Source organism: Nomascus leucogenys, chromosome 4 (assembly GCF_006542625.1).
Source record: "Nomascus leucogenys isolate Asia chromosome 4, Asia_NLE_v1, whole genome shotgun sequence".
Taxonomy (NCBI): Eukaryota; Metazoa; Chordata; class Mammalia; order Primates; family Hylobatidae; genus Nomascus; species Nomascus leucogenys.
Window position 1 is genome coordinate 106,633,116 of NC_044384.1, and position 24,313 is coordinate 106,657,428.

General features: G+C 46.9%; 2 protein-coding genes across 9 annotated transcripts in view; one reads left to right on the top strand and one right to left on the bottom strand.

Moving 5' to 3' along the window:
• Nucleotides 1-12,781, top strand: part of ZDHHC3 (zinc finger DHHC-type containing 3) — a 60,529-nt gene extending 47,748 nt beyond the window's left edge. For 4 of the 8 annotated variants that reach the window (XR_004029769.1, XM_030811975.1, XM_003256963.4 and 1 more), the window contains one exon: nucleotides 1,233-12,781. Coding sequence is in view for 7 of the 8 variants with exons in the window: in XM_030811975.1 (XP_030667835.1) it covers nucleotides 1,233-1,391 (159 nt within the window). In the remaining variant the exon portion in view is untranslated. The remainder of the gene's footprint in view (nucleotides 1-1,232) is intronic. The other 4 variants (XM_030811979.1, XM_012497956.2, XM_030811976.1 and 1 more) reach the window with 1 other exon arrangement.
• A 672-nt stretch (nucleotides 12,782-13,453) lies between these two features.
• TGM4 (transglutaminase 4) overlaps nucleotides 13,454-24,313 on the bottom strand; it is a 39,592-nt gene continuing 28,732 nt past the window's right edge. The window contains exons 9-14 of the mRNA XM_003256960.4: nucleotides 24,048-24,151; nucleotides 20,826-21,077; nucleotides 17,684-17,962; nucleotides 16,924-17,093; nucleotides 16,645-16,781; nucleotides 13,454-14,459 (exon numbers count right to left, since the gene is read on the bottom strand). Coding sequence (XP_003257008.2) covers nucleotides 14,318-14,459; nucleotides 16,645-16,781; nucleotides 16,924-17,093; nucleotides 17,684-17,962; nucleotides 20,826-21,077; nucleotides 24,048-24,151 — 1,084 coding nt within the window. The 3' untranslated portion in view covers nucleotides 13,454-14,317. The remainder of the gene's footprint in view (nucleotides 14,460-16,644; nucleotides 16,782-16,923; nucleotides 17,094-17,683; nucleotides 17,963-20,825; nucleotides 21,078-24,047; nucleotides 24,152-24,313) is intronic.

Here is a 24,313-nt window from a genome sequence, read left to right on the forward strand (position 1 = left end):
CCGCCTGCCATTGGGGTACTGCCGGGCCACAGTCTGGGGGAGCCAGAAGGCAAGCTCTCACGGCCCCAGTCCTAGCTGTTCTTCCCTGAGAAGACCATTCCTAAAGAGAATTGTGTTGGAAGGAAAGGAGAAAGCTGGAGGGCCCTGCCCCACCTGGGAAAGGGTGTCTTCCCTTTGCCCTGTGCCCTTCCCAGGTCCCTAGGCTGTGGAGAAAGACCCAGACTCAGCTGTCCTCCCAGCACCCCTTTACTAGAGACCACAGCAGACAGACCCCTGGCCAGGCTCCTGCCAGGCTGCTCCTCTCCTGTCCCTCTGGGCAGGGGCCCTGTTCTCAAGCCCTGCCCTTTGACCAGCTCCATCTGAAGAAAGGGGAGGGAGGAGGGAGCAGCTTTTCCCCCAGCCCCAGTTTTTTCCTGAGACTTAGCAGGGGAAGTGGCGCCGGCTCCATGACAGCTGCCGCATAGGTGTGCGCCATGCTTCTCCCCAAAGGAGCCACTAGGAGGACCTTTGCCATGCCAGGCTGGCTGGCCTGGCCATGTCGCCCTCTAACCTTTACTAATCCCTCCTTCTTCCTCCTCTGGTGACTTCTCCCCTCATTCGTGGTCTGTCACTCCTATTCAACCTTCTCAGTTTGTGTCTCACCAGGCCCACTAAGCGGGGTGCTGCTTGATCCCCCAGGCTGGTGAGACACATAACGCCAGAGCAGTCATTTGATTTGTTACTTTTTTTTTGTCTGCAAAGTGGTCATGGTAGCTTCAAACTTCCTAGGAACCTATCCCAAATTAATGGCCATCATTGGTTATGATGATTGCGAGCTCCCCAACAGCTCTGAGGCCTCTCACGCCAAAGCCTTCATAGCACTCCATCCACAGCCCAGCACAGAGTTTCTGAAGAGCGCCTCTGCAGAGCTCAGCGAGGGGCCAGGGCTGGAGAGATGCGCTCCTTATCTTAGCGACACACTCCGGCCTGGCATACTTAGAAGCAGCAGCTTCTGTGCTGCTGATAGTGCTTCTTTTTCCCTCCCTTCTTGGAGGGACTTGTGAATGAGTGCCCACCAAAAAAAGGAGAAATTTTTTTAGTAACACTTCTTATGAGAAAGATGTATTATGTAGACAGCTTTGTTGCTTTAAAAAGGAAACATTTACTCCATTCACCTCTCACTGTGGACATCCCTCCCCAGAAACCACAGCAATGCAGTGCTTGACTGAAAGTATGATTGTTCTTGTTTTCAGGGAATAGAACAATTGAAAAAGGAAGAGAGAAGATGGGCTAAAAAAACAAAATGGATGAACATGAAAGCCGTTTTTGGCCACCCCTTCTCTCTAGGCTGGGCCAGCCCCTTTGCCACGCCAGACCAAGGGAAGGCAGACCCGTACCAGTATGTGGTCTGAAGGACCCCGACCAGCATGGCCACTCAGACACAAGTCCACACCACAGCACTACCGTCCCATCTGTTCTCATGAATGTTTAAATCGAAAAAGCAAAACAACTACTCTTAAAACTTTTTTTATGTCTCAAGTAAAATGGCTGAGCATTGCAGAGAAAAAAAAAAAGTCCCCACATTTTATTTTTTAAAAACCATCCTTTTGATTTCTTTCGGTGACTGAAGCTGCTCTCTTTTCTTTTTAAAATCACTTCTCTGGCCTCTGGTTTCTCTCTGCTGTCTGTCTGGCATGACTAATGTAGAGGGTGCTGTCTCAGGCTGTGCCCATTCTACTAACTGAGTGAGACGTGATGCTGTGCGTGGATGGAATAGTCCGGACACCTGGCAGGGGATGCATGGGAAAGCCAGGAGGGCCCTGACCTCCCACTGCCCAGGAGGCAGTGGCGGGCTCCCCGATGGGACTTAAAACCTCACCGAAGACGGATGCTTACCCTTTGAGGCCTGAGAAGGGCAGGATCAGGGCTGGAGCCTTCAGAAGGGACCTTGGCACAGCGACGTCATCCCCCAAGTGGACACGGTTTGCCTGCTAACTCGCAAAGCAATTGCCTGCCTTGTATTTTATGGGCTTGGGGTGTGTAGAATGATTTTGCGGGGGAGTAGGGAGAGAGATGAAAGAGGTCTTATTTGTATTCTGAATCAGCAATTATATTCCCTGTGATTATTTGGAAGAGTGTGAAGGAAAGACGTTTTTCCAGTTCAAAATGCCTTATACAATCAAGAGGAAAAAAAATTACACAATTTCAGGCAAGCTACGTTTTCCTTTGTTACATCTGCTTCCTCTCTCACCACCCCATCTCCCTCTCTTCCCCAGCAAGATGTCAATTAAGCAGTGTGAATTCTGACTGCAATAGGCACCAGTGTCCAACACATACAGCCCTACCATCATCCCCTTCTCATTTTATAAACCTCAAAGTGGATTCACTTTCTGATAGTTAACCCCCATAAATGTGCACGTACCTGTGTCTTATCTATATTTTAACCTGGGAGACTGTTGTCCTGGCATGGAGATGACCACGATGCTGGGGTTACCTCACAGTCCCCACCCTTTCAAAGTTGACATATGGCCATCCCATTGGCTAGAATCCACAGACACACCTAAGCCTGTGGCACTGAGACAGAATAGATTTTCCATTTGAGAGGCACTTCCTGTGTCAGTCTTGTTTGAAGGAGGTGGTGATGGTGGGGAGAGGTGAAGGAGGTAGGGAGTGCCCTCCAAGTGCAAAAATAACAAATATGATTATTGACCATCTGAGAATTCTCACACATTGATTTGTTTTTTAAGCAATTGCCAGAAACCCCCTTTTTTTAGCTTTTGCTTGGGGTGGGGGTAGGAGATAAGGTTTATTCAGTCCTGTCCTGGGTAGGGCCAAAGTTAATCTAGCCATGTGATTTTTCAGAAAAGTAAGTGGAACATGCTGCCACTTTTCAATTCTGTCAGTGCTTCCACATGGAAACAAAATGCAATAAAATTTTTCCAAAACCTGTTCTGATTTAGCTCTCTCTCGAGGTGTTACCCTTAGCGGGAGGCTGACTATCCACAATCTACTTGAGTTTTCTCTGGTTGGGTGTTTGTTTCATTGCTCCGTCTCTTGAATGAGGATACTTTATTTTTTTGGTTTTAAAATGCATTTATGGTCCCCCTCTTGAACCAGCTTGCCCCACCAGGCCTCTTTCCTTTGCTTTCTACAGCCCGAATCAATTCCTTTGTGCTGATGGGCTCTCCTAAGAGCTTTCCTGAGTCAGTTAACTTTGACTCGCCTCTACGGTGCTATTCATGCGACACAGGCAAGGCTGAGATGCTAAGATTTAAAAAAAAGAATGCTGTTTTAGATCAAGTTGATAGCATTTGTTTTCCATATGCTTTTAAAAAATTTTTTCTTAATATGCAGTTCACTTAGGTGTACGAAAGAAGTGTGATTGTATTAAATAACTAGAGCGGGGCTGCAGCTCTGGCCCTCGCCTGGGGGAAGAGATTGCTAATACTCCATCTTCCAGGGCATTTTTTAAAGTGAGCCAGGTTAGCTCTTTTCCCCCAGTATTTCTAAGGAATGCAGTAGATAGTGCTGAAGATGCACTGACTTTTTTTTAGTCCTAAAAATAGAAACTCCTCCTTTAAAGTTGTACATACTGTGCTTATCTTTCCAATAGAGTGGGGTTCCTTCAGATATCCTATAGGATTCTGCCTCTGGTTTTGTGTAGGCCATGGCTAGAAAGAGTCAATGTTTCTGAGCTCTCGAACCAGTTGCACTCAGAAGATAGGAATACCCCAAGATTCCTGGCATTTTTCCTATTTCGTTTTTATTCAGACTGGTATTTTGCCGACAGTACAATGACTGAGGAATGTAGCCATCATTTGCAGGATAGTGATTGGTCCCCAGTCTGGCTTCCGCACAGGAAGAGAAAGCATCCCTGAGCTCTCCTCAGTATTTCCAGATGTAATGAAAGAGGACATCTTTCTACACAAAGTCGGCCCCAACTTTTGGCTTGGGCACAGGAGTTCTGATAGTACTGTTTGGTGCACTCATGGGAAATTGAACCAGTCGTAGCCACAGTCTTTCAGAGCCTGGGCTCTGGGGAGTGGAAGTGAAAAATAAAGATGTGGCTTGTTGGATTAGGTGATCCCCAGCTTGCTTTCCTTCTGTCAACTCTGTCAGGTTTGTGTTCATAGCAACCAGACTGAATATGCAAAAGGCTTAGATCCGAGCAAATCTATAATCTATGCATATTTGCATGGGCTTGGTAATATCATGTACACGAAACATATTTGGGTAGAAGTGCATGTGCTAAATCTCGTTTTAGTCCTACCATTTTGTCTTCTTCATACTGTACTTCCTCTTTTTTGTTTGAGACAAGGTCTTGCTCTGTCACCCAGGCTGGAATGCAGTGGCACAATTAGAGCTCACTGCAGCCTTGAACTCCTGGGCTCAAGTGATTCTTGTGCCTTGGCCTCCTGAGTATCCAGGGCTACAGGCATGTACTACCATGCCTGGCTAATTCTGTTGTTTTTTAATAGAGTCAGGGTCTCACTGTGTTGCCCTAGCCAGTCTCAAATGCCTGGCCTCAAGCAATTTTCCTGCCTTAGCCTCCCAAAGTCCTGGGATTACAGGCATGAGCCACTGGGCCCAGCCCTGTATTTCTTCTTGAAAAAGCCCCAAGTATTAGCTTTTGTTCATCTGGCTAGGCCACTTAAATAGTTAGAATCCACCATCCCCTAATGCAGAAACCGTTCAGGTGAGGTAAATTAACAAATATTTTAGGCCGGGCGCTGTGGCTCACGCCTGTAATCCCAGCACTTTGGGAGGCTGAGGCGGGCGGATCACGGGGTCAGGAGATCGAGATCATCTTGGCTAACCCGGTGAAACCCCATCTCTACTGAAAATACAAAAAATTAGCCGGGCGTGGTGGCAGGCGCCTGTAGTCCCAGCTACTCGGGAGGCTGAGGCAGGAGAATGACGTGAACCTGGGAGGTGGAGCTTGCAGTGAGCCGAGATCACGCCACTGCACTCCAGCCTGGGCGACAGAGCAAGACTCTTGTCTCAAAAAAAAAAACCATTTTAAACACATATGTGAGGTTGTCATTACACAGAAACTCCTCTCCGGGGGGGCTGGGATGGGCTTTCTCAGCCAGGCTAATGGGTTTTTAATTTCTCTCTTTTCAAGACTTGCAGTGTATCAGCTCAAAGGGTGAGCCAGCCAGTAGAGGGAAGGGGCCCCACCTAGAAGGTGCCCTTAAATATCAAAGAAATGTGAAGAGAGAAAGATTTTGCTAGAATCCTCAAAGGTGTTCTTGAGGTTGCCAGACCAGCAACATCAACATCACCTGAGAACTTGTTAGAAATGCACATTCTCGGTCCCCACCCCAGGCTACCGAACCAGAAACTGAGCGGGGCCCAGCAGTCCATGTCTTAACAGCTCTCCAGGTGATTCTGACTATCAAGTTTGAGAATCCAGTTGGGGCTTGCAGGGGTCCCCCCTCAGGTGGTCCCTGATGCCTGCTGGTGATATGGGTCCTGTGTGCTGCTGGGCTCAGCATAGTGCAGTCGGGGTGTGCTGATTGTGAGACAGGCATGTGTTCCCTCCGTTGAGAAGCTACTGAGACCACCTTCCCTCAATAACCTGCGGCCTGTCCAACAAACAACTGCCAAGACATCAAAGAAAGTCTGTATGAAGCGGATCCAAATTATTAGCCTGCCCACCACTCCTTGTGCATCTCATCAGTGGAACCCATCTCTAGACTAAGGGCCCTTTGGGTGAAGAACCAGCCTGGAAAGGAAAGAGAAAAGAATAGAACCAAGGGACCTCTAGATGGGAGCGGCGGCCAGTGAGTAGTCTAGAGCCAGGGGCATTGTAGCAGCCCGGATACATGACCTGTACACGTCCTGACCTTTGCTTTCCACGTGTGGGTTTCGACACCCATGTGGCTTTTTCTTACATTCTTTAAATACATATCTGGCTTAGGATCACCTCATAGAAGAGAAAGAATTCACAGCGAAGCAGAAACAAGCCACTGACCAGCGTACTCCCAACCTGAACCTTCTTTTTCTCATCCTCTCCCTCAAGAAAACATCTTGCTGACTTGAGCAGTGTGACTGCCGTAGCAAAGCAGAGTGGCCCCCAGGGATCCCGCTCTGTTGGGCACACAGGAGGAGCCGATGAAGCTGATCCAAGGAGTGATGACAAGCACTGCAGAGGGACATTTGCCAAAAGCCTTCTGGGGGCCGCACGTGCTCTAACACGGACATAAGGATGCCCTGAATTTCTGCAGCTGAGGCCATATAGTCTGGTGCCCAAGTATTTGGGTCCTGGCTTCAGTCTTTGGTTCAAATGTCTGCTTGGCTGCTTATTACCACACCTACTACCAAAATATGACCTTGAGCAGTAACTTCTTTAAGCCTCAGTTTTTTCATCTGAAAACGGGAATGATAATCTAAATCACAAAGTTAATGGAAGGATTAAATGAGGGTGATGAATAGGAATGTATAGTGTCTGGCCCTGGTATGGCTTTATAAGTGTTAGCTGTGTTAGAGTGCTTTTCAAACCATTGGTCACAACTGTTCATGGTTTGCAACCAGCATGTTTTTCAAGAAAAATGTTTAATGCATTACATATTGCAGGATAAGTATTGTTTTATGAAGCTTAGGGAGTTGTGTGTATATGTGTTCTGGAATGCAACAGAAAAATGTTTCCTCTTGTGGGTTACAATATATATATGAAATCTCTGATGAGGAGAGACAGTGTTATCTGGCCAGCTATGAAGAGACACATTTGCATAGGCTGCTCCCTGAGGCTCTGGCTTTCTACATCTGATGATACAGGGAGCAGGGAACAGCCTGTTCTCGCTCTGTGGGGCTCAGCTGAGTGTTCTGCACAGACTCTTCCTTCCTTGGGAGCCTTAGTCATAATACATTCATTTTGGAGTGTTGGTGAGTTTGTTCACAGATCACCGCTCTTGTGTCACCCAGACTGACCTGGGCCAAAAGGCCCGTCACACACCCTGCAAGAGCTGCTGGTGTTGACTATGACCCCCTTACCAGGCATCAACCATTTTTGTTTGTTCTCTTGAGCCTGAAGTTAGTATTACTGCTCCTCTGCAAACCTCAAGCTTAAGAACTTTGCCTTCAGGATCCCTTTAAATCCACATAAAACTCAAAATTGAGTCCTACTGGGAAAAAGCAGCCCTCCGCCCATTTTTATACATCAGATCTGTTTGCAGTATTTTCTTTCTAGACTCAAAAGTCAACACTCCCTGAACGTTTGTCCACTTTACTGCTGAAGACCTCTGGTAGACAGGCCAGGCTCTGTCTGGAATACTTTATGAGGTTGGTGAGGAGGCTGAGTATAATCCAAGAGTGCCTATCTGGGAGCATGCCACATGAATGGCAAATAATCATCCTGTGGGCTCTTGGCTTCATTCCCCTTCTCTCTGACTGAGCTTAGCCTGGGCACAGTGGTGATTTGCAGTAGAATTGGAAACATGTTGGGCAGAAAAAAAGATACTAGTTCTGGTCCCAGTTCTGATACGTAACAAGCTAGATAAGCCTTGGCCACCGTCAAGAAACTTCTGTTTCTTCCCCATCTGCCAGTCATCAATACTCATACCCACCTCCTCACAAGGAGGCTATAAAAACCTATGGTCATGGCTTTGAGTCCTAGTCAGTGTGGATGCAGCCAATCTGTCATTTTTGGGTATCTCCTCTGTAGCTGGGTCTGCCATATGGTGATGTCCCAGCTCTCTTGCTATGAAGTTAAAGCCTCTTTCTCGACAGGCTGCAGATGATCACCCAGGAAGAGAAAGCAGAATGCCCAAAGCAAATCATCTCAGCTGGTCACTGCTTCTGTGCCAAGAAGGGAGGCCTGGCGAGGGGCCAGTCAGGAAGCAGCATGGCATCACATGCTCATGACCCACATGAAGGTCCCTCTAGACTTGTGTCAACAAGATCCGTTTTCTGAAACAGCTATTTTTGTTCTGATTATAAAAGTAACATTGGCTCATTGGTAAAACTTGGACTGTGTGAGAAGTCTACAGAAATAAATACAAATCATCTAGAATTCCATCCCCAAAAGTAACCACACAGACAAATGTTCTAATGTCATGTAAAACTATATTAAACCATCTTTTCTAGCTGCATAGTGTTATAGAATCATTTGCTTAATCATCATTATTGGGCATTTCTCATTTCCAACTTTGCATTATTATAATTCAGTGTTCAAGTTTGTATTGCATAAATCTTTGTCTCAGATTATTGATTATTTTTAAACTTTTTGTGAAATAACTTCAGACTTACAAAAATGTGACAAAAACAGTACAAAGAGTTCCCATATGCCCTTCAGTCAGTCTCACTAAAGGTAAACATTTTATACAACCATAATACAAATATAAAACCCTGGACATTGGCAACACCATACCCTTAACTAATGTATGTACCTTATTCACATTTCTCCAGTTGTCCCACTAACACCCTTTTCTGTTCCAGGATCCCACACTGCATCATTTGCGATGTCTCCTTAGTCTCCTCCAGTTTGTGACGGTTCCTCAGTCTTCCTTTGTGTTTCATGACCTTGACCCTTTTTAAAAATTGAGGTGAAATTCCTGTAACACAAAATTAGCCATTTTAAAGTGTACATTTAATGCATTCACAATGTTTTGTAACCACCAGGTCTATATGGTTCCAAAATCTTTCCATCAGTCTTTGACCCTTTTGAAGATTGTAGGGCAGGTATTCTGTAGGCTGTCCTTCAGATTGTGTTGTTGATGTTTTTCTCATGATTAGATTGAGGTTAGGCATTTGGGGCAGGAGCACTGCTGAAGCAATGTGTCCTCGTTGCACCGTATCAGGAGGCACATAGTGTTGATACGTTTCATTATTGTGATGTTAACTTTGATCATTGGGTGAAGGTGGTACCTGCAATGTTTCTTCCCTGCTATTAAGGTACTGTTTTTCCCTTTGTAATTGATAAGTATCTTATGAGGATATACTTTTAAGATCCGATTTTTTTTAACTTAGAATTTATTCAAAAGTCAAGAATCTTAAATCTCCGAGATGGTGTGGGAAGAAAAAGTGCTAGATACACAGAAATCTTTCTTGAGTCATGTGAATGAGCAGTGCCCAAGCCCGGCAAACCCACAGCAAATTCCCTTGGCTTCCAGAAGAGATGGAGAAAGCAGTGCCCCCACTGGAGGGTCACAGGCCTCTGTGCAGGGTGTTGTGGGCCTGGAGAGCTGGCCTGGCTATGTCTTTACCTCCTCTGGGCATCTCCCCACCCCAACACCCTTTCTGTGGCCTGGCGGCTGAGTTGCAGCCGACACCCAGAGGCAGGTGAGTTGACAGCTTGGAAGAGGCTGCAGGGTGGATCTGCTGCATGAGCAGGCCTGAGCCCAGCGTTACCTCCCCACAGTGGTCCTGTGTGCCCTCCGGCTGCCTACTGCATGTTGGCACTTACTGTACGAGCACCCGCTTCTTCACCTCGCATGCTGTTTGTGTCCTGCACTCTCTCCTTAACCCCATCGTCCTTCTGCTATGTTTGCAGCCCCTATCTACCCTGGTGGGAGTGGCCAAAAATATTTAGGAGGGGGTCACCAGTTTGTAGTGGCCTCAGAGGATGTGTGGTCCCCCTTATGCCTCAGCCACTCATCAGCCTGGCCCCTGCCCATCACCTGGCATTGCACTTGTGGAAGGAAAGAAGGGGAGGGCTGGGTGGTGGGTGGAGAACACGTCAGTCCACCAGGCAGGCCCTGCTTGCTGTGTTCCTCCACGCTGCTGTCCACCCACGCCCCAGCAGTCCTCCGAGGGACCTCCCGGGGCTGACCTGGGCCACAGTAGACTGCCCTCTCAGACCCCATCTTATCTACACCATGGACCCTGCCACTGCTGTGCTATAGCTGGGGGTGTGTATGTGAGCTGTACAGCCCAGCACTATGCTGACGATGTTCTTCATCCCCTTCTCCCTCCAGGGCATTGAGCGCCTCAAACGAAAGAACCAGCCCAGGGAGCACACGGGGAGCTGGCAGTCAGTAAAGGAGACCTTTGGTGGGGACTTCTCCCTGAACTGGTTCAACCCCTTCTCCAGACCATGTCAGCCAGAGATCCCCAGTGACAAAGACATGGTGCGGCAGGTGACATCGCTGTCAGACACCGAAACAATGGAGGATCCATCAGAGGAGACAAAGGACGAGGACTCTGTGGAGGTGATAGATGAATAGATGCTGCTGTGGGGGGAGAAGCAGACACTAAAAAGTGCTGTCAACCTTCGTCCTGGGGTTTTGGCTAAAGGGGCTCATGGGCATGGTGCGTTCCCAGCACCCCCAGCGCTTCCCTGAGCCACTCGCTTGGCCTTGCCATTTCCTGTAACCCCCTCCTTCCTCTCTCCATGTTGGCCAGGTCTGGGGGTCGGGAGTAGGCTGGGGACATCAGAGGAGGATGGGAGCTTTCTCAGAGTTCATCTAAGAAGAGTCTGCACTGAGAGGGCTCATCAAAAACCGTTCTCCAAGACTGAGTGGCTTTCACATTCTCCGCCCAGCAAAGGGAGCTTTTGAACAGGGCATCCCAGGGGTAGAAAAGAGCTTGCCTTTGGCTTTCCTCAGGATTTCTGTATTCTCTTGGGAAGGCTGGGGCCTGGCTTCTGGCTTTGAGAAGTAACGTTGTGACAGAAGGACCAGGCAGGGCTTGCCTTGGGGACCTGGGTTGGGATACTGACATCAGGGGAGACTAGCCTGGAAAGACTGCAGAGCTGCCAGCCACTCCCTGGAAAGGGCTTCCCCATGCTGCCTGCCGAAATTAGGAGGTAGAGGTGGCTGCCACATCTATCTGCAAGGGCCAGGCATGGTTCAAAGAGGACCCTGCATTAAGCTTTACACACACATGTGCAGGACATGCCCAGCATGGACAGAGCCAGAGTTAAGACAGTAGCACTGAAAATGAGCCCCCATTCCACAGACACTGGAGTCTTCACTGAGTGAGACAGCTGGGAGCTGTCCTGCCTGTGGCTACATATCTAGCCATTCACAGATGTGGATATGGGAAAGACCTCTTTGGAGCTACTGGGGACTCTCTAACCACTCCCATGAGGACTTAATTGAACGTTACCTCTTGGAGGGAGTCTAATAACACACGTAGGTAGAACTGACCATAAGCCCTACCTGTGTGTTTGAGGCCAGTTCTCCCAAATTGGTGCCCATCTTGTCTCTCTGAAAAGATGGGTGATGACCAGGGCCTGCTGATTGATGAATCAGATGAATCAGGAAGATAGACAAACACACACACACACACACACCCTACCAGGATGAGTCTTCCCTCCATTCACCCCATTTGAAGCCTGTGGTGTCTGTGACCACTGCTGAAGGTCTGAGCAGCGTTCTGGTGCTCCTAATCCCCATTCCAGTGGTTGCTGAAGGAGCATCTTCTGCACAAAGCCCAACAGAAGGGTTCTTATCCCCGTTTGGTATAAGAAGTGGATTCACCACCCACTCCCTCCACATGCCTTTGTTCCTCTCTTTGGCCCATTTCCCCAGCGTCTACTGGCGTCAGGATAGGCAGAGGCACAGGCACTCAGCAGAGCATGCCCCTGCAAGGCCTCAGTGTCAGGGCCCCCCTTCCAGCTCCAGGCAAAAGGGCATGAGTCCTGGCCCCAAGGGGCCTGTGGCTCCAGTTCAGAGGAGAAGGTCAGTGTTTGGAGGTGCAGCTTCAGGACGCTGAGAAAGGAAACTGGCGACCATGAGAAAGAAAAGAGCCAAGCAGCATCCTGGTTCTTGGACAGCATCCTTGGACACTGTGAAGGGCGACCGATCCTGCCAGAGACCGTCTTTCTACAACTGATGACCCACTAGGGGCTGGGGTTAATTGCTCAAAGGGCCCAGTGTTCACAAAGCCACCTGTGCCCTAACCCTTGCTTAGAGCTCTCCAAGTATGACCCACGAGAGGGGTGATGGTGGGATTCTAACATCAACAGAGCAACCAGAAAGACATTGGGCCTCCCACACTCAGGCTGCAAGTCCACTTTCTTGGTCCTTATCAGCTTTAATATTTATTAATGACGACGTAGGAGCCCGAGTCAGCTGTAAAGGCCATTAACTTGCAATCTGGACAGGAAGTTGATGCTCACCACTTTGGGTAAGAGCTGCTCTGACTGTAGGGCCCCCCTATTTGTTGTCCTAACCCAGAAGCAGCTCTGGGCTGTCAGGATGGTGGATGGAATACCAAAGAGTTCACACTAGGGAGGAAGCAATGCCTGCCCCCTGGAGTCTTCTAGGGGGCAGCAGTTAGAATAAGGGAAGAGGATTTGCTGGTCACTGTTTGCTGACATGGGTCTCTATGGTGAGTTCAGGCCTGAGGACAGGGGTGTCTGCAAAACCACATGGCCCTTGAGAAATGTCCTTGCACATTGGGCTTCAAACTCCTCTTCTAGGGATCCAGCTTGGCCTGAAAGCAGAGGTACACACCAGCCCCAAAGACAATTCTGTTTTCAGATTGGTTGCTCTGGAAAGGAAGGCTGGGGTGAGGGGGCATTTTACCTGCACAGAGGCAGACCCTGCCTGCCCTCATCACTGACTCCATCTCCAAGGTAGACCTCAGCGGCTATGTCAGTCCCTGTTCTGGGAGGTGCTGGGCTGGGCCACAGCCAGGGTTATGTAGGTAATTAACCTGTCCAACCCTGAGCCTCGCCTCCCCACACCAGCGACACACTGGTCTCTCTGTGGTGACCGTTCACAGCATAACATTCTGCTTAGCCTCAAACTGAAAGCATTGCAACTGATGTCAAAACCAGATGAGATCTTATAGGGAGAGAGATTGGGTGCAATTTGCCTCTTTCTTTGAATAGAAAGCTCTTTGCTCACCCTCAGTGACTGGAGTCTCCTGTTTTAATTAAGAGATTCCAGCCCAAACTCTTGGGCAGTGTCCTTCCTCATGGGCCACCCTAAAGGCACCTCTAGGAAAGCTACTTTTCTTCCATTCCCAGTGTGGGAGACAAGTGAGTGTCATACGGCACCACACAGTGGCCGTGCCGGGCTATGTCACCTCTTGGGATTGGACACTGTGCTGTGGAGTGACTGACCAAACTCTTCTGTTTGTGTCACCACCCTTGTGGTATTTCCAGCAGAAGGAACAGTCACCTTTCCTTCAGTAAACATTTATTGAACACCTACTGTATGCCAGAGTGGTGGGCAACTGGGGCAAGGGTGACCAGGATTGAGGTTTTTTTCACTTGGACAGCTGGAAAGGCAGAGGATGACAGGTATCCCACCCATGACTCTCCTGTGAATTAGACACAAAATAACCCTCATTCAAGCTAGGTGCCTTTGCCAGGGTGTGTATCCAGTTGGGTTGACAGCCTTTGAGAGAAGGGTTGGATGTACTGAACAGACAATAAAGAAGCCAACTCCTCAGAGCACCTTGCCTGGGGAGGTCAAAGGATTCCACGGCTCCCCAAGTGACCGCATAAGCCCCCAGCACAGGATACTTTAAGAAGCTTATTGGCATAAAGAAAAAAGGACTCAGGGACCACAGAGTCTTCTTGAAGTAGAGTTTAATTTAAAGCGTATTGATCATTTGAGCAAATCTCTGGAGGGCAGAACAAGGAGCAGGCTTCAGTTAACAGAAGCAGCCTTGAATTGCCAGGATGGTGGATGGAATACCAAAGAGTTCACACCAGGGAGGAAGCAAGGCCTTCCCCCAGAGTCTCCTAAGGGGCAGCAGTTAGAATAAGGGAAGAGGATTTGCTGGTCACCGTTTGCTGACATGGGTCTCTATGGTGAGTTCAGGCTTGAGGACAGGGGTGTCTGCAAAACCACATGGCCCTTGAGAAATGTCCTTGCAGATTGGGCTTCAAACTGCTTGGAGCACCAGGAGAGGGACTTCCTGGATTTCAGGGATAGAGAGGGGAGAATGGAGGCAATAGGAGGAGAATGCACTTCTAGCAGGCCCATCCCAGTGCTGAGAGAGCACTCCAGTTGACAGGTGCCTTCAGGGTGGGCGAACCCATGGCCTGAAGATATGGCAGCTTCTCAAGGGGCGTCAGCAGGTGGCAGCGCTGGGCTGCCCATAGTCTGCTGCTCCAGGGAGAGAATCTGTGGCTTTGAAGTCTATGGATTTGAATTGAGACAATGGTGGCCCTGATTTTTGAGGCCATGACTCAGGAAAGGGATGGGATTCTGTGGCCTAGGCTGGTGTTTCTAACTGTAAAAGAGGTGACCCTGTGATAGCACAGGACCTGGCCTTGTGGGTCTGGCTGCTTATGGTTGTGTTGGCCTTTTGGACCTGCTGGCTCTTGAATCTGCCCTCATATAAGTCATCAAATTTAATCATCCATAATCTGAAAGCTAAGCACAAAGTAGGAAATGCTGAAATCTCAGCTAACACTCCGCAGCATCAGACAAGGCTACTTGGTGATGAGAACAATCTTCTGAGCATTAATCTCTTTCACTTGTTTGGAACTTAACTTGATGATAAATTTCTTGGGTCCAGTTTTTATTGGGGTGCATTTTATTTGGGATTGGATGGTCTCACCAGGCTGCACCGTCCTGGAAAATTCAAAGACATACGGACATACAATCAGCCAAGGATGTTATGGGAAGAGGGAGAAGATGAGTTGGGTGAGAAGCCAGGAAGCTGAGCCTTAGCTCAGCCTCTTTGAAAAGTCCTGGCCATTCCAGGGCATGGCACAGTGGACCTGCACCCTGGGTGCTGCTATCAGTTTTCTCAGATGTAAAGCAAGATGGTTGAACCAGCTGGTTTCCAGAAGCTCTTCCAACTCTGACATTTCACAAACCTTCCCTGGAGTCTTGCCTGACTTTACTACAGATGTTCTTGTTTCATGGGTATTAGTAACAGTTATCTATTACATGAAATCTAAGAGGAACCTGTATTTTATGTTGAATCCACATGCAAGGAATTGGCTAGCCCCTCACTACTCAAAAAGTGTGTTCTAGGGCTCAGCAATACTAGCTGAGCTTGTAGGAAACACAGAATCTGAGGCTCCACCCTAAACCTGCTAAATCAGAATCTACACTGTAACAATACTCCCCAGGTAATTTGTGTGCACATTAAAATGTGATAAATCCTAGTCTAAGGAAAATAGGAGTCTATCATTTTTACTTGGAAGATTCAGACATCCTGTAAGAAACAGACCATCAGAAACCTCTCAGAAACAAAACATTAGAGTTCAGTAAAGTTTTTTGCTGGATGTATCAGCGTGCCAAAAATCAATTTCCATATAGTCCAGCACAACAATTAGAAAATATAATGGAAAATATTCCATTCATAAAAGCTATAATATTGATGCATCTTGGAATTAACCCAACTAATAACGTGCAAGTGGTATATAAAGAAAACAATATAGCTTTTCTAAAGGTGATTAAAAAGACTTGAAAAAAATGGGAAAATCTCATATTCCTAGATGGCAAGACACAATATTGTCATTTGGCATAATTCTCCCCCAAATAAATAGGTAAATTCAATGCAGTATCAATCTAAATCCCAGCCATTTTTAAATTATATGACAAGATGATTCTAAAAGTTCTATAGACAAAAATAGGGGGGTGGGGATTTGCCTAATACATATCAATGTATAGATATGATAATCATATAAAATTATTATAGGACTACAATAATTTAAGTGGTATGATATTAGAATAAGACAAATGAAATAGCAAATTAAAGAGTCCAGAGACCCAGATATATATGGGAATTGACAGCATAATAAAGGCAGTGCTACAAAGTACTAGGAAAACCACAGACAAAGTTGGAGCTCCACATCACTCCACACCCAAAAAAAATTCCAGATAAATACCTAATTGTGTAAATAAAGCTGGAAATTCTAGAAAAAGCATAAGAGAATATTTCTATGCACCTAGGATGACATGAAATCCAGTATCTATAAAGGAAAAGATTGAAAAATTTGACTACATTAAAATTTAAAAATTCTACTGGTGAAAGACATCTTAGTGTTTAAAAAAATACAAACTGTTCGGCCGGGCATGATGGCCCATGCCTGTAATCCCAGCACTTTGGGAGGCCAAGGCGGGCAGATCACCTGAGGTCAGGAGTTCAAGACCAGGCTGGCCAATATAGGGAAACCCCGTCTCTACTAAAAATACAAAAATTAGCCAGGTGTGGTGGTGTATGCCTGTAATCCCAGCTACTCAGGAGGCCAAGGCAGGAGAATCATTTGAACCTGGGGACGGATGGAGGTTGCAGTGAGCCAAGATCGTGTCACTGCACTCCAGCCTGGGCAACAAAGTGAGACTCCATTTCAAAATAAATAAATTAAAAATTAAATTTAAAAAATTAAATACAAAACTGCTATAAAAAAATTCACAGCACGTAACACTCTTTACTGTGTAAAGACTCCATACTAATATGAAAAACAAATGACTCAGTAGAAAAATGGACAAAAGTTAGGAACAGGCATTTCACAGGAGAGAGTCAATTAATGTAAGAAATATTCAACCTCACAAATAATCAGAGATGCAAAGTAAAGCAATGAGATTACTTAACCACTAGATTGGCAAGAATCAAAAAGATCTGTCGGTAGAGCATAAATTGATGCAATCTTTTCTGAAAGTAATTTGGCACTAGCAAAATGTATCTATGTTTTGACCCTATGACCCCATACTGGGAATTCACATCTCAGGAATATGCACACATGTGCAAGATATATGTCCAGAAGTATATTTCTATTTGTAAGAATACCTCAGGCAGACTCACCCATGGTCAGAGGTCTGTAGTGAGGAGATGCACAGGCTTTCCAAAGAGAACTTGACGTCAGTCAAAGGGATGGCCAGGGTATTCTTGAAGATACAATTGCAGACAAGTAGCTGGCCAATTCTGCCTGTGTTAGGCAACTGTAGTAGGGTGGGGAGGAGAGATGGGGAAAGAAGATATGCATGAGCCAACCAAGGACCCTCAGGGTTCTTAGGGGCCCCGTCACACCCCATGGCCAACTTCCAGGCAGGAGGAACCCTTTATGGCCTGCAGGAAGCTCACCTCTATAGAGAACTCAGGGTACTGGAAAGACGTGAATACTTCAGAGGCCATGATTTCGTTAGACTCCACAATTTCCGCAATGATGAAACCTCTGATAACTGGCTCATCATCTAATATAGCCAGGCTGTTGATGTAGGTCTTGGAGTCCAAGGTCAGAGTCACTTCTGATACTGCCAAAGAGTCAGGGTGGAGGGGAGAGGTCATTCATCATATCCCCCCAGTATGAGTTTTCCTCATCAAGCACAGAATTAGGTTAACTTAGTGCGAATTGAACTGGATAACTTTGGACATGTCCTATACTCTCTTTAGAAAACAAGACGTTGGGCTCAAGATGGAATAATAATTGGCCAAGTTCTCCAAGATTCCATCCTGAGTCCATGACAGACATTACCCGTTGTCATCAGGACATCCCACTTGTTTCCAACACTGTGCCTTGGGTACTCATAATCATTGATCTGACTGGGCATCTTAGATTAAAATTTCTGCCACCACAGAAGACTTCTCATGACACTTTCAGCACCCCTAATTTATAACTCTACGATAGACCCAGGCTCCTAGTCCAGTGGTCTCTTTGGCCCACTTTTCTTCTGTGGCTGGCTTTCTTGTGACTACCAAGGGGTAGGTGCTCAATAAATATTTGTGTTAACTCACACTCAAAAATTTGTCAATGTATGGAAGTTGTCCACAGAGGAGAAGAGGGATTTCAGATTGTGGGGACCCTGAGCTCACTTGAGGCCTCTCCTCCCTGTGGTTCTGGTACCTTGACCTTGGATCTGCGAGGTCTTATTGAGGTCACACAGTTTTGCCACCTTCTTGCCAGTGTACAACTGTAGTTCAAAGGAGCCCGAGATGTTGACATTCTGTAGGGCAGCAGTCTTCCTTTTGATAATCACGGTGAAATTAACAGGGTTTCCCAGGAGCACATCATCTGACTGTACCGACATGTGAAGAAAGTTCTCTTTTACAGGTTGTCTGTGCTCCCTCTCAGAACTGAGAAGGAGGAAGGCATGATCCATGACCTGCCTCTCCTCAGAGGAGCCTGAAAGAGACACAAAGGCAGCTTCCTTCGGGTGCTCCTTCAAGGACCGAATGTCCCAACTACCCCTGTGGCAGAAGGAGCCCATCTGCATGGCCAGGACTCCAGAGACATCCCAGAAGCCCATGAGCTATAGATTCACACGGAGGGCATTCAAATCCCCATTCCTAAGCAATAGCACATTCTGACATCAGTGGGAATGGCAGAATAAAGACCTCCAAAAATCTGCTTCTCCATAAAAGCAAGGAGAACACTGGCAAAAATTATCAAATCAACTTTTTCAGAACTCTTGAAATTAACTAAAGGCTTATAATAATCTAAGGAGCATTTATTCAAGAAAAACAGCACAATCTCAGTAAGAATAGTTTTGTGGCATTCTGATTCCCATCTCCCCTTCTTTCCAGCTCCACAGTAGACTCAAAAACCATAGCACCAAATCACAGTGAAAACCAGCAGCCTAGCCACCTCTGGAGGCGACAGAATGGTTTTGGAGCTCCCCTAAAAGCTCCACTACCAGAGAATTGTTGTTAATTGACCTAAGGGCGATTCCCTGGAAACCCTCATTCACAGAGTTTGTCTTCATTGACCTGACTCAGAGCTCCCTCATTACCAACAGCCTTTTCCCTGGAGCATATGTTAAGACAAACAACCTGCAGCAATTGTTTACAATTGCAGTTTCCTAAGGCAACAAGGAAAAGAAGGGAGTTGAGGGGAAAAGAAGCCGACCAAAAATCTTAAAAGGAAATGCTGAGGGACAAAATGTCCATAGGGGCTTTGAAAAGCTCAGACAGATTCCTAGAAATCTAGAAGGTCTGAGAAAGATCTGTTGAGGCTGTCACCTCTAACTGACCTTGAGGCTCTGCCCAAGCAAGAAGTGAAGGCAGAATTGTAAATTGCCTGTCAGAGCATTGAAATGTACCCCAACTTGTACACAGAGCCCCTTGCCAAAGGCTACGAGTCTTAATGATTCAAGAATTTAAAGCAATATCCATCTAATCATTAGCTGACCATTCAGCAAACTGAGCAAAGAATTTGGTGGTCATGGACAAGAAAGATTACAGACTTTCTGGAATTTTATCTGGGAAGTCATTAAACAAATAGCAACAACAAAAGCAACCCTGGGACGGGGGACAGGATCTGATTTCCAGAGTTGCCATATTACGTTCTTTAAAATGTCCAATTTTTAACAAAAAATTACAAGACATGCAAACAAACTATAGGCCATACATGGTGGTGCGGGGGTGGCAGGGGAGGAACATGGAAACAGTCAATAAAAACTGTCCCTAAGGAAGCCCTGACATTGAACCTACTAGACAAAGACTTTAAATTAGCTATTTTAAATATATTCAAAGAACTAAAAAAAAGGTGTGAGAACAAATGGCTTGCCAAATAGAGAATATCGAGAAAGATTAAAATTATTTTTAAAAAAGAACCAAATATAAATTCTGGAGTTGAAAAGTACAATAATAGCAGGTTAGAGCTTGCAGGAGAATCAGCAAACTTGAAGACAGGTCATAAGATTATCTAGTCTGAGAGACTGAAAGGAAAAACAATGAGGAAGAGTGAACAGAGCCTCAGAGACCTGAGGGACACCATCAAGTGTAGCAGTTGACAGACACCACTGGTCTCCCTCTCTGTCCTTTCCCTGCCTCCCTGACACTTCTGTCACCCTGCCAAAAAAAACAAAAAACAAAAAAAAAACTCCTGACCTAATTGCTTTTAATCAAGTTTGCTCATTTTCAACACAACCCTGAGGATAAGATTTTATTTCAGAGATAGCAGCTGTAAGACAGGAATTTCTGAGCTTGGTTACAAACCTCTCCATCCACGTCCATTCTGAACACAAAGAGACTTCAAAGTGGAGAGCTCCAGTTTGTCCTGAGCTGCCTTGGTAGCCATCACTTGCCTCATTTATACGGGAGAAATATTTACTGCAGGCCTACCTTGTGCAAGGTTTTACACAAGCTCACAATCAACCCCGGAGTCCAAACTGACCTGCTTGTAACTATACTGCAATGGAGGGTGGGAAAAGCCCCAGCTGCATGGGTACCATCTGCCATCCCATAGCACAGCAAATTGCTCCCTCGTCTATGAGTCCTTAGGATTTCCTGACTTCCTCTTAATCACATCCCATCTTCAGTTTGCCTGTCTGGACTCTTGCACCCTTTGAGCATGCTATATGGAGTTGTCTTCCTTTCCTTACCACGTGGTACAGGAACCACAGCCAATGGGCCACAGGGGAAATACAAATCTGTCAGATTGAGGAACATCAAGAACAGAGGCAGCGTATGAGCCTGCGGATAGTAGAGATTGCAAAGGAGACAGTTCAGGTAGGGAAAGCATAAGCAGAGGTTTGGCCAGGGGTGAAAGTAGCCAGCATTTTCAGGGAACAGCAGGCAACATGGCTAGGGGATGCACTTAAGCTCAGGAAGGGAGCCAGAGGCCAGCTCTGCAGGGGCCAGAAAGCCAGGCTGAGAAGATGTCTAATTTGCTGGGCACTGGGGAGCACGGACAGTCTTAGCAAGGTGAATGAGCTGGTCAAACAATGCAAAGGCCTCAATTAGGATTTGTGCTTTTTTGTTTGTTTGTTTGAGACAGGGTCTTGCTCTGTCACCCAGGCTGGAGTGCAGTGGCATGGTCATAGCTCACAGCAACCTCAAACTCCCTGGCTCAAGCAGTCCTCCCACCTTAGCCTCCTGAGCAGCTGGGAACACAGGCACACACCCAGCTAATTTTTTTTTCTTTTTTTTTTTTTGGTAGGGACGGGGTTTTACCATGTTGCCCAGGCCCACCCCCAATCTTGACTATTTTCATGGTCTGGGTGACTCAGGGGCTGAGTTAGAAGGAGCTCTGTGATGCTGGCCACCTTCTGGATACTTGTACTCGTAGGTGATATCTCTCCGCCCGTCTTGGCCCACTGCCTTGGTGCTGATGTTTTTCCCGATGCTTGTGGTCTCCATTGAAATTATGTGTAACTCCTCCTGCCCATTCACCATCTTCACCAACCAGATGATCCTGTCACCATTCACTTCTGAGAAGACGAATCTGGTGTCATAGACAATAAAGATGTCACCTTTGCGGATGGCGGTCAGTGGCGATGGCCCACAGCAGAAGACACCTGCGGGGAAGCCAGGGGTGGTCACTCTCAGTGAGATTCCCCAGCCCACCCAGTCTGAACCCAGTGGCAGCAATGATTCCCAAACTCAAACAGGACTGGCAAGCAAACTTTGCCCAAGAAGCATCCGGGTACTCATTTCCCAGGCCATCCTTAACTATTCTGAAAAGAGGGGCACATCTCAGCTTTGACTTGAAGAGTGTCAGGAATCCTCCATCCCAGGAATAGGAAGTCACGCTGCCTATTAAACTCATCCCAGCACATCAGTCCCCAGTAAAGCACAGAGACACACAATCTGGGTCTGATTCCTGGCATCACGCCTTGGAGCTATGTGACCTTGTGCAAGTCACTTCAGCTCTCTGTAGCTCCATTTCTTAGAAAACTGGGAATAAAAACAGCACTTACCTCCTAAGGCTATTGTGAAGATTAAATTAAAGAATCCAGGCAAAGTACATAGCCCTGTGCCTAAAACAAATGCAAGCTGTTGCTATGGATCTGGGCTAATAAGAACATTTCCATTCTAAGAGCTGTCTTTTTATTTTTTATTTTTATTTTTTGTTAAGAGCTGTCTTTTTATTTCTAGCATGGGGATAGAGAGTTCCCTTTATTAGTCATTGACAACTTAGTGATAATTAGTCTCTTGGCTGATAGTTCCTCAGTAGTAGCTTTGGTTTTTACATACTCTTGTATGTGTGGGACATTGGGCTTTCTGCTTCCATTATTTTATTTAATCCTCAACACACAGGCTCCTCTCCCTTTCCTCTTTAAGGCAGCCAAACCTGTGAATTCAGTGTATTGGAGGACTAGGACTCAGGAGAACTGGTCTCCTGATCTAATACTGGTTTTTCTCCTCACTTGTTGACTGACCTTGGGCATCCCCACCCTCCCTCTCTGGCCTTATCTATAAAGTGAGCAGGTTAGGTGGGCTTTTAAGGCCCCTTTTCTGGCCAGGGAACCGGGCTTCCTCTGCCTCTCAGGCAGATAGTGGCACTGGGCTACTCACTGCCTGGTTGCCATGGCTACTGTCCCACCTCAGCAAATGCTATGTAGACTCCCTGGATGGAAAAAGCCTTCAACATTGCCCTGCTGAGAATCTTCCTGCAGAGTATAGGGGGGTGTGGGCATATCACCTGCTCCTCCAACCTCTGGGGGCCATCTCCCACCACCCTCACCCCCTATTATAAGGGTAATGCCTTATCTTTGGAGAAATGTGGAGGCTGTTTTCACTTTTAACAGCACTTTTTGCCTTCAGAGCCATGTGGGCTCACACTGGAGCTGGAGGAATCAGGAGTCCCACACTGAGGGGTGGGGACTGCAAAATATGTTTAAATTGTAATCTGAATGCCTTTGGGGATCTGCATGCTCATGTCTCTAGGTCCCCACCTTCCCAAGTAGACAGCCCTGTTCACTCTCTGGCCCTGTGGGCAGATGAATTTGCTATCTTGGGATGAGGTTCACAGCCAAACTAAGACTTATTCCTAGAAGAACCTTGAGAGGCATCTACTTCAGGGGCTGCAGGAGTGAGGCAGAGGTGTCAGGGAGGGGCCAGCTGGTCCCTGGGTACACTTCAGCTGGAGCAGTTCTGCTTTACATTATGAGGTGGCACACGAGTTTCCTTCTGAGCAGTCGGACTGCTTTTTTCAAAAAAAAAAGTTTGAGGCTGGGTACAGTGGTTCACACCTATAATCCCAGCACTTTGGGAGGCCAAGGCAGGCGGATCACCTGAGGTCAGGAGGTCAAGACAAGCCTGGCCAACATGGTGAAACCCTGTCTCTACTAAAAATACAAAAAATTAGTCAGGCATGGTGGCAGGCGCCTGTAATCCCAGCTACTTGGGAGGCTGAGGCGGGAAAATCACTTGAACCCAGGAGACAGAGGTTGCAGTGAGCCAAGATTGCACCATTGCACTCCAGCCTGGGCAACAAGAGTGAAACTCCATCTCTAAATAAATAAATAAATAAAGGCCAGGCACGGTGGCTCATGCCTGTAATCCCAACACTTTGGGAGGCCAAGGCAGGTGGATCACCTGAGGTCAGGAGTTCGAGACCAGCCTGACCAATATGGTAAAGCCCTGTCTCTACTAAAAATATAAAAATTAGCCAGGTATGGTGGCATGCACCTGTAGTCCTAGCTACTCGGGAGACTGAGACAGGAACATTGCTTGAACCTGGGAGGCAGAGGATGCAGTGAACCGAGATTACACCACTGCACTCCAGCCTGGGCAACAGAGTGAGATTCTGTCTCAAAAAATAATAATAATAAAATAAATAAAAAATTTTTTAAAATTTGAGAACTATTGAGCTAATCTATTTTCCCTTTACTGGGCTGACTTTGTCTTTAGTACTAGGACTCACAATTTAAAATAAAGATAACTTGATTCCACAGATTTTCCAAGTAACCTTAGACCAACCCCATGCCTCTGTTTCCCCAGCTGTACAAAGACAGCCCCTACCCCTGCCAGCAAGGTCCTTCCAGCTACAAGGGGCCACTGTCTTACCCAGGAGTTGGTAACTCATAACCAACTGAGATAAGCATCCCTATTATGTCTGACTTGGGTTGAATCCTGGTCCAGCCTCGTGTATCCGTGTGACCTTGGGCAACTCACTTCACCTCCCTGAGCCTCAGTTTCCTCATTTGTAAAATGAGGATAATGACAACCTACTTTGAAAGGTTAGTTGTGAGTAAAATGGATCATGTTGGTACTGTGCATGGCATGCAGTAGGGAACCCTTAAGTGCTACCATCTCATTGCTCCTAACAGTACTGTCATTGGCATTATCTTCATCAAAACAGCCAGCAAACTGAAGCCCCTGATCAGTGGGAATAGCAGGAAGGACTGAGCATGCTTTTCGTTTTGGGAAATTTTTATGAAAACTTTCCCCACCTGCTTGGCTGCATACCCAAGACCCACAGAACCCTGGGCCATGTAAGGAGAGCAGCATGGATGCCCAGCGACTTCCTGCCATCCACTCACCCTGGCTGCACTCCTGCGGCGTTGCGTCCACAGCCTGCCAGCCGTCATAGCCCTTGGGCAGATCCGGTCGCTTCATCCAGGCATCCGTCCACACGTGGAAATTCCTGCCACAAATTGGGAACAGGCCCCACCCCGGACCACCCCCAAACCTAGTTAGAGATAAACACGCCAAAATTGCCAGAGACATCTTCATCACCGGGGACCCACTGAGGTTGTTCTCAGGGGTTTGGGAACCTTTGTCAACACTGGCAAGGAAGGGGCCACTG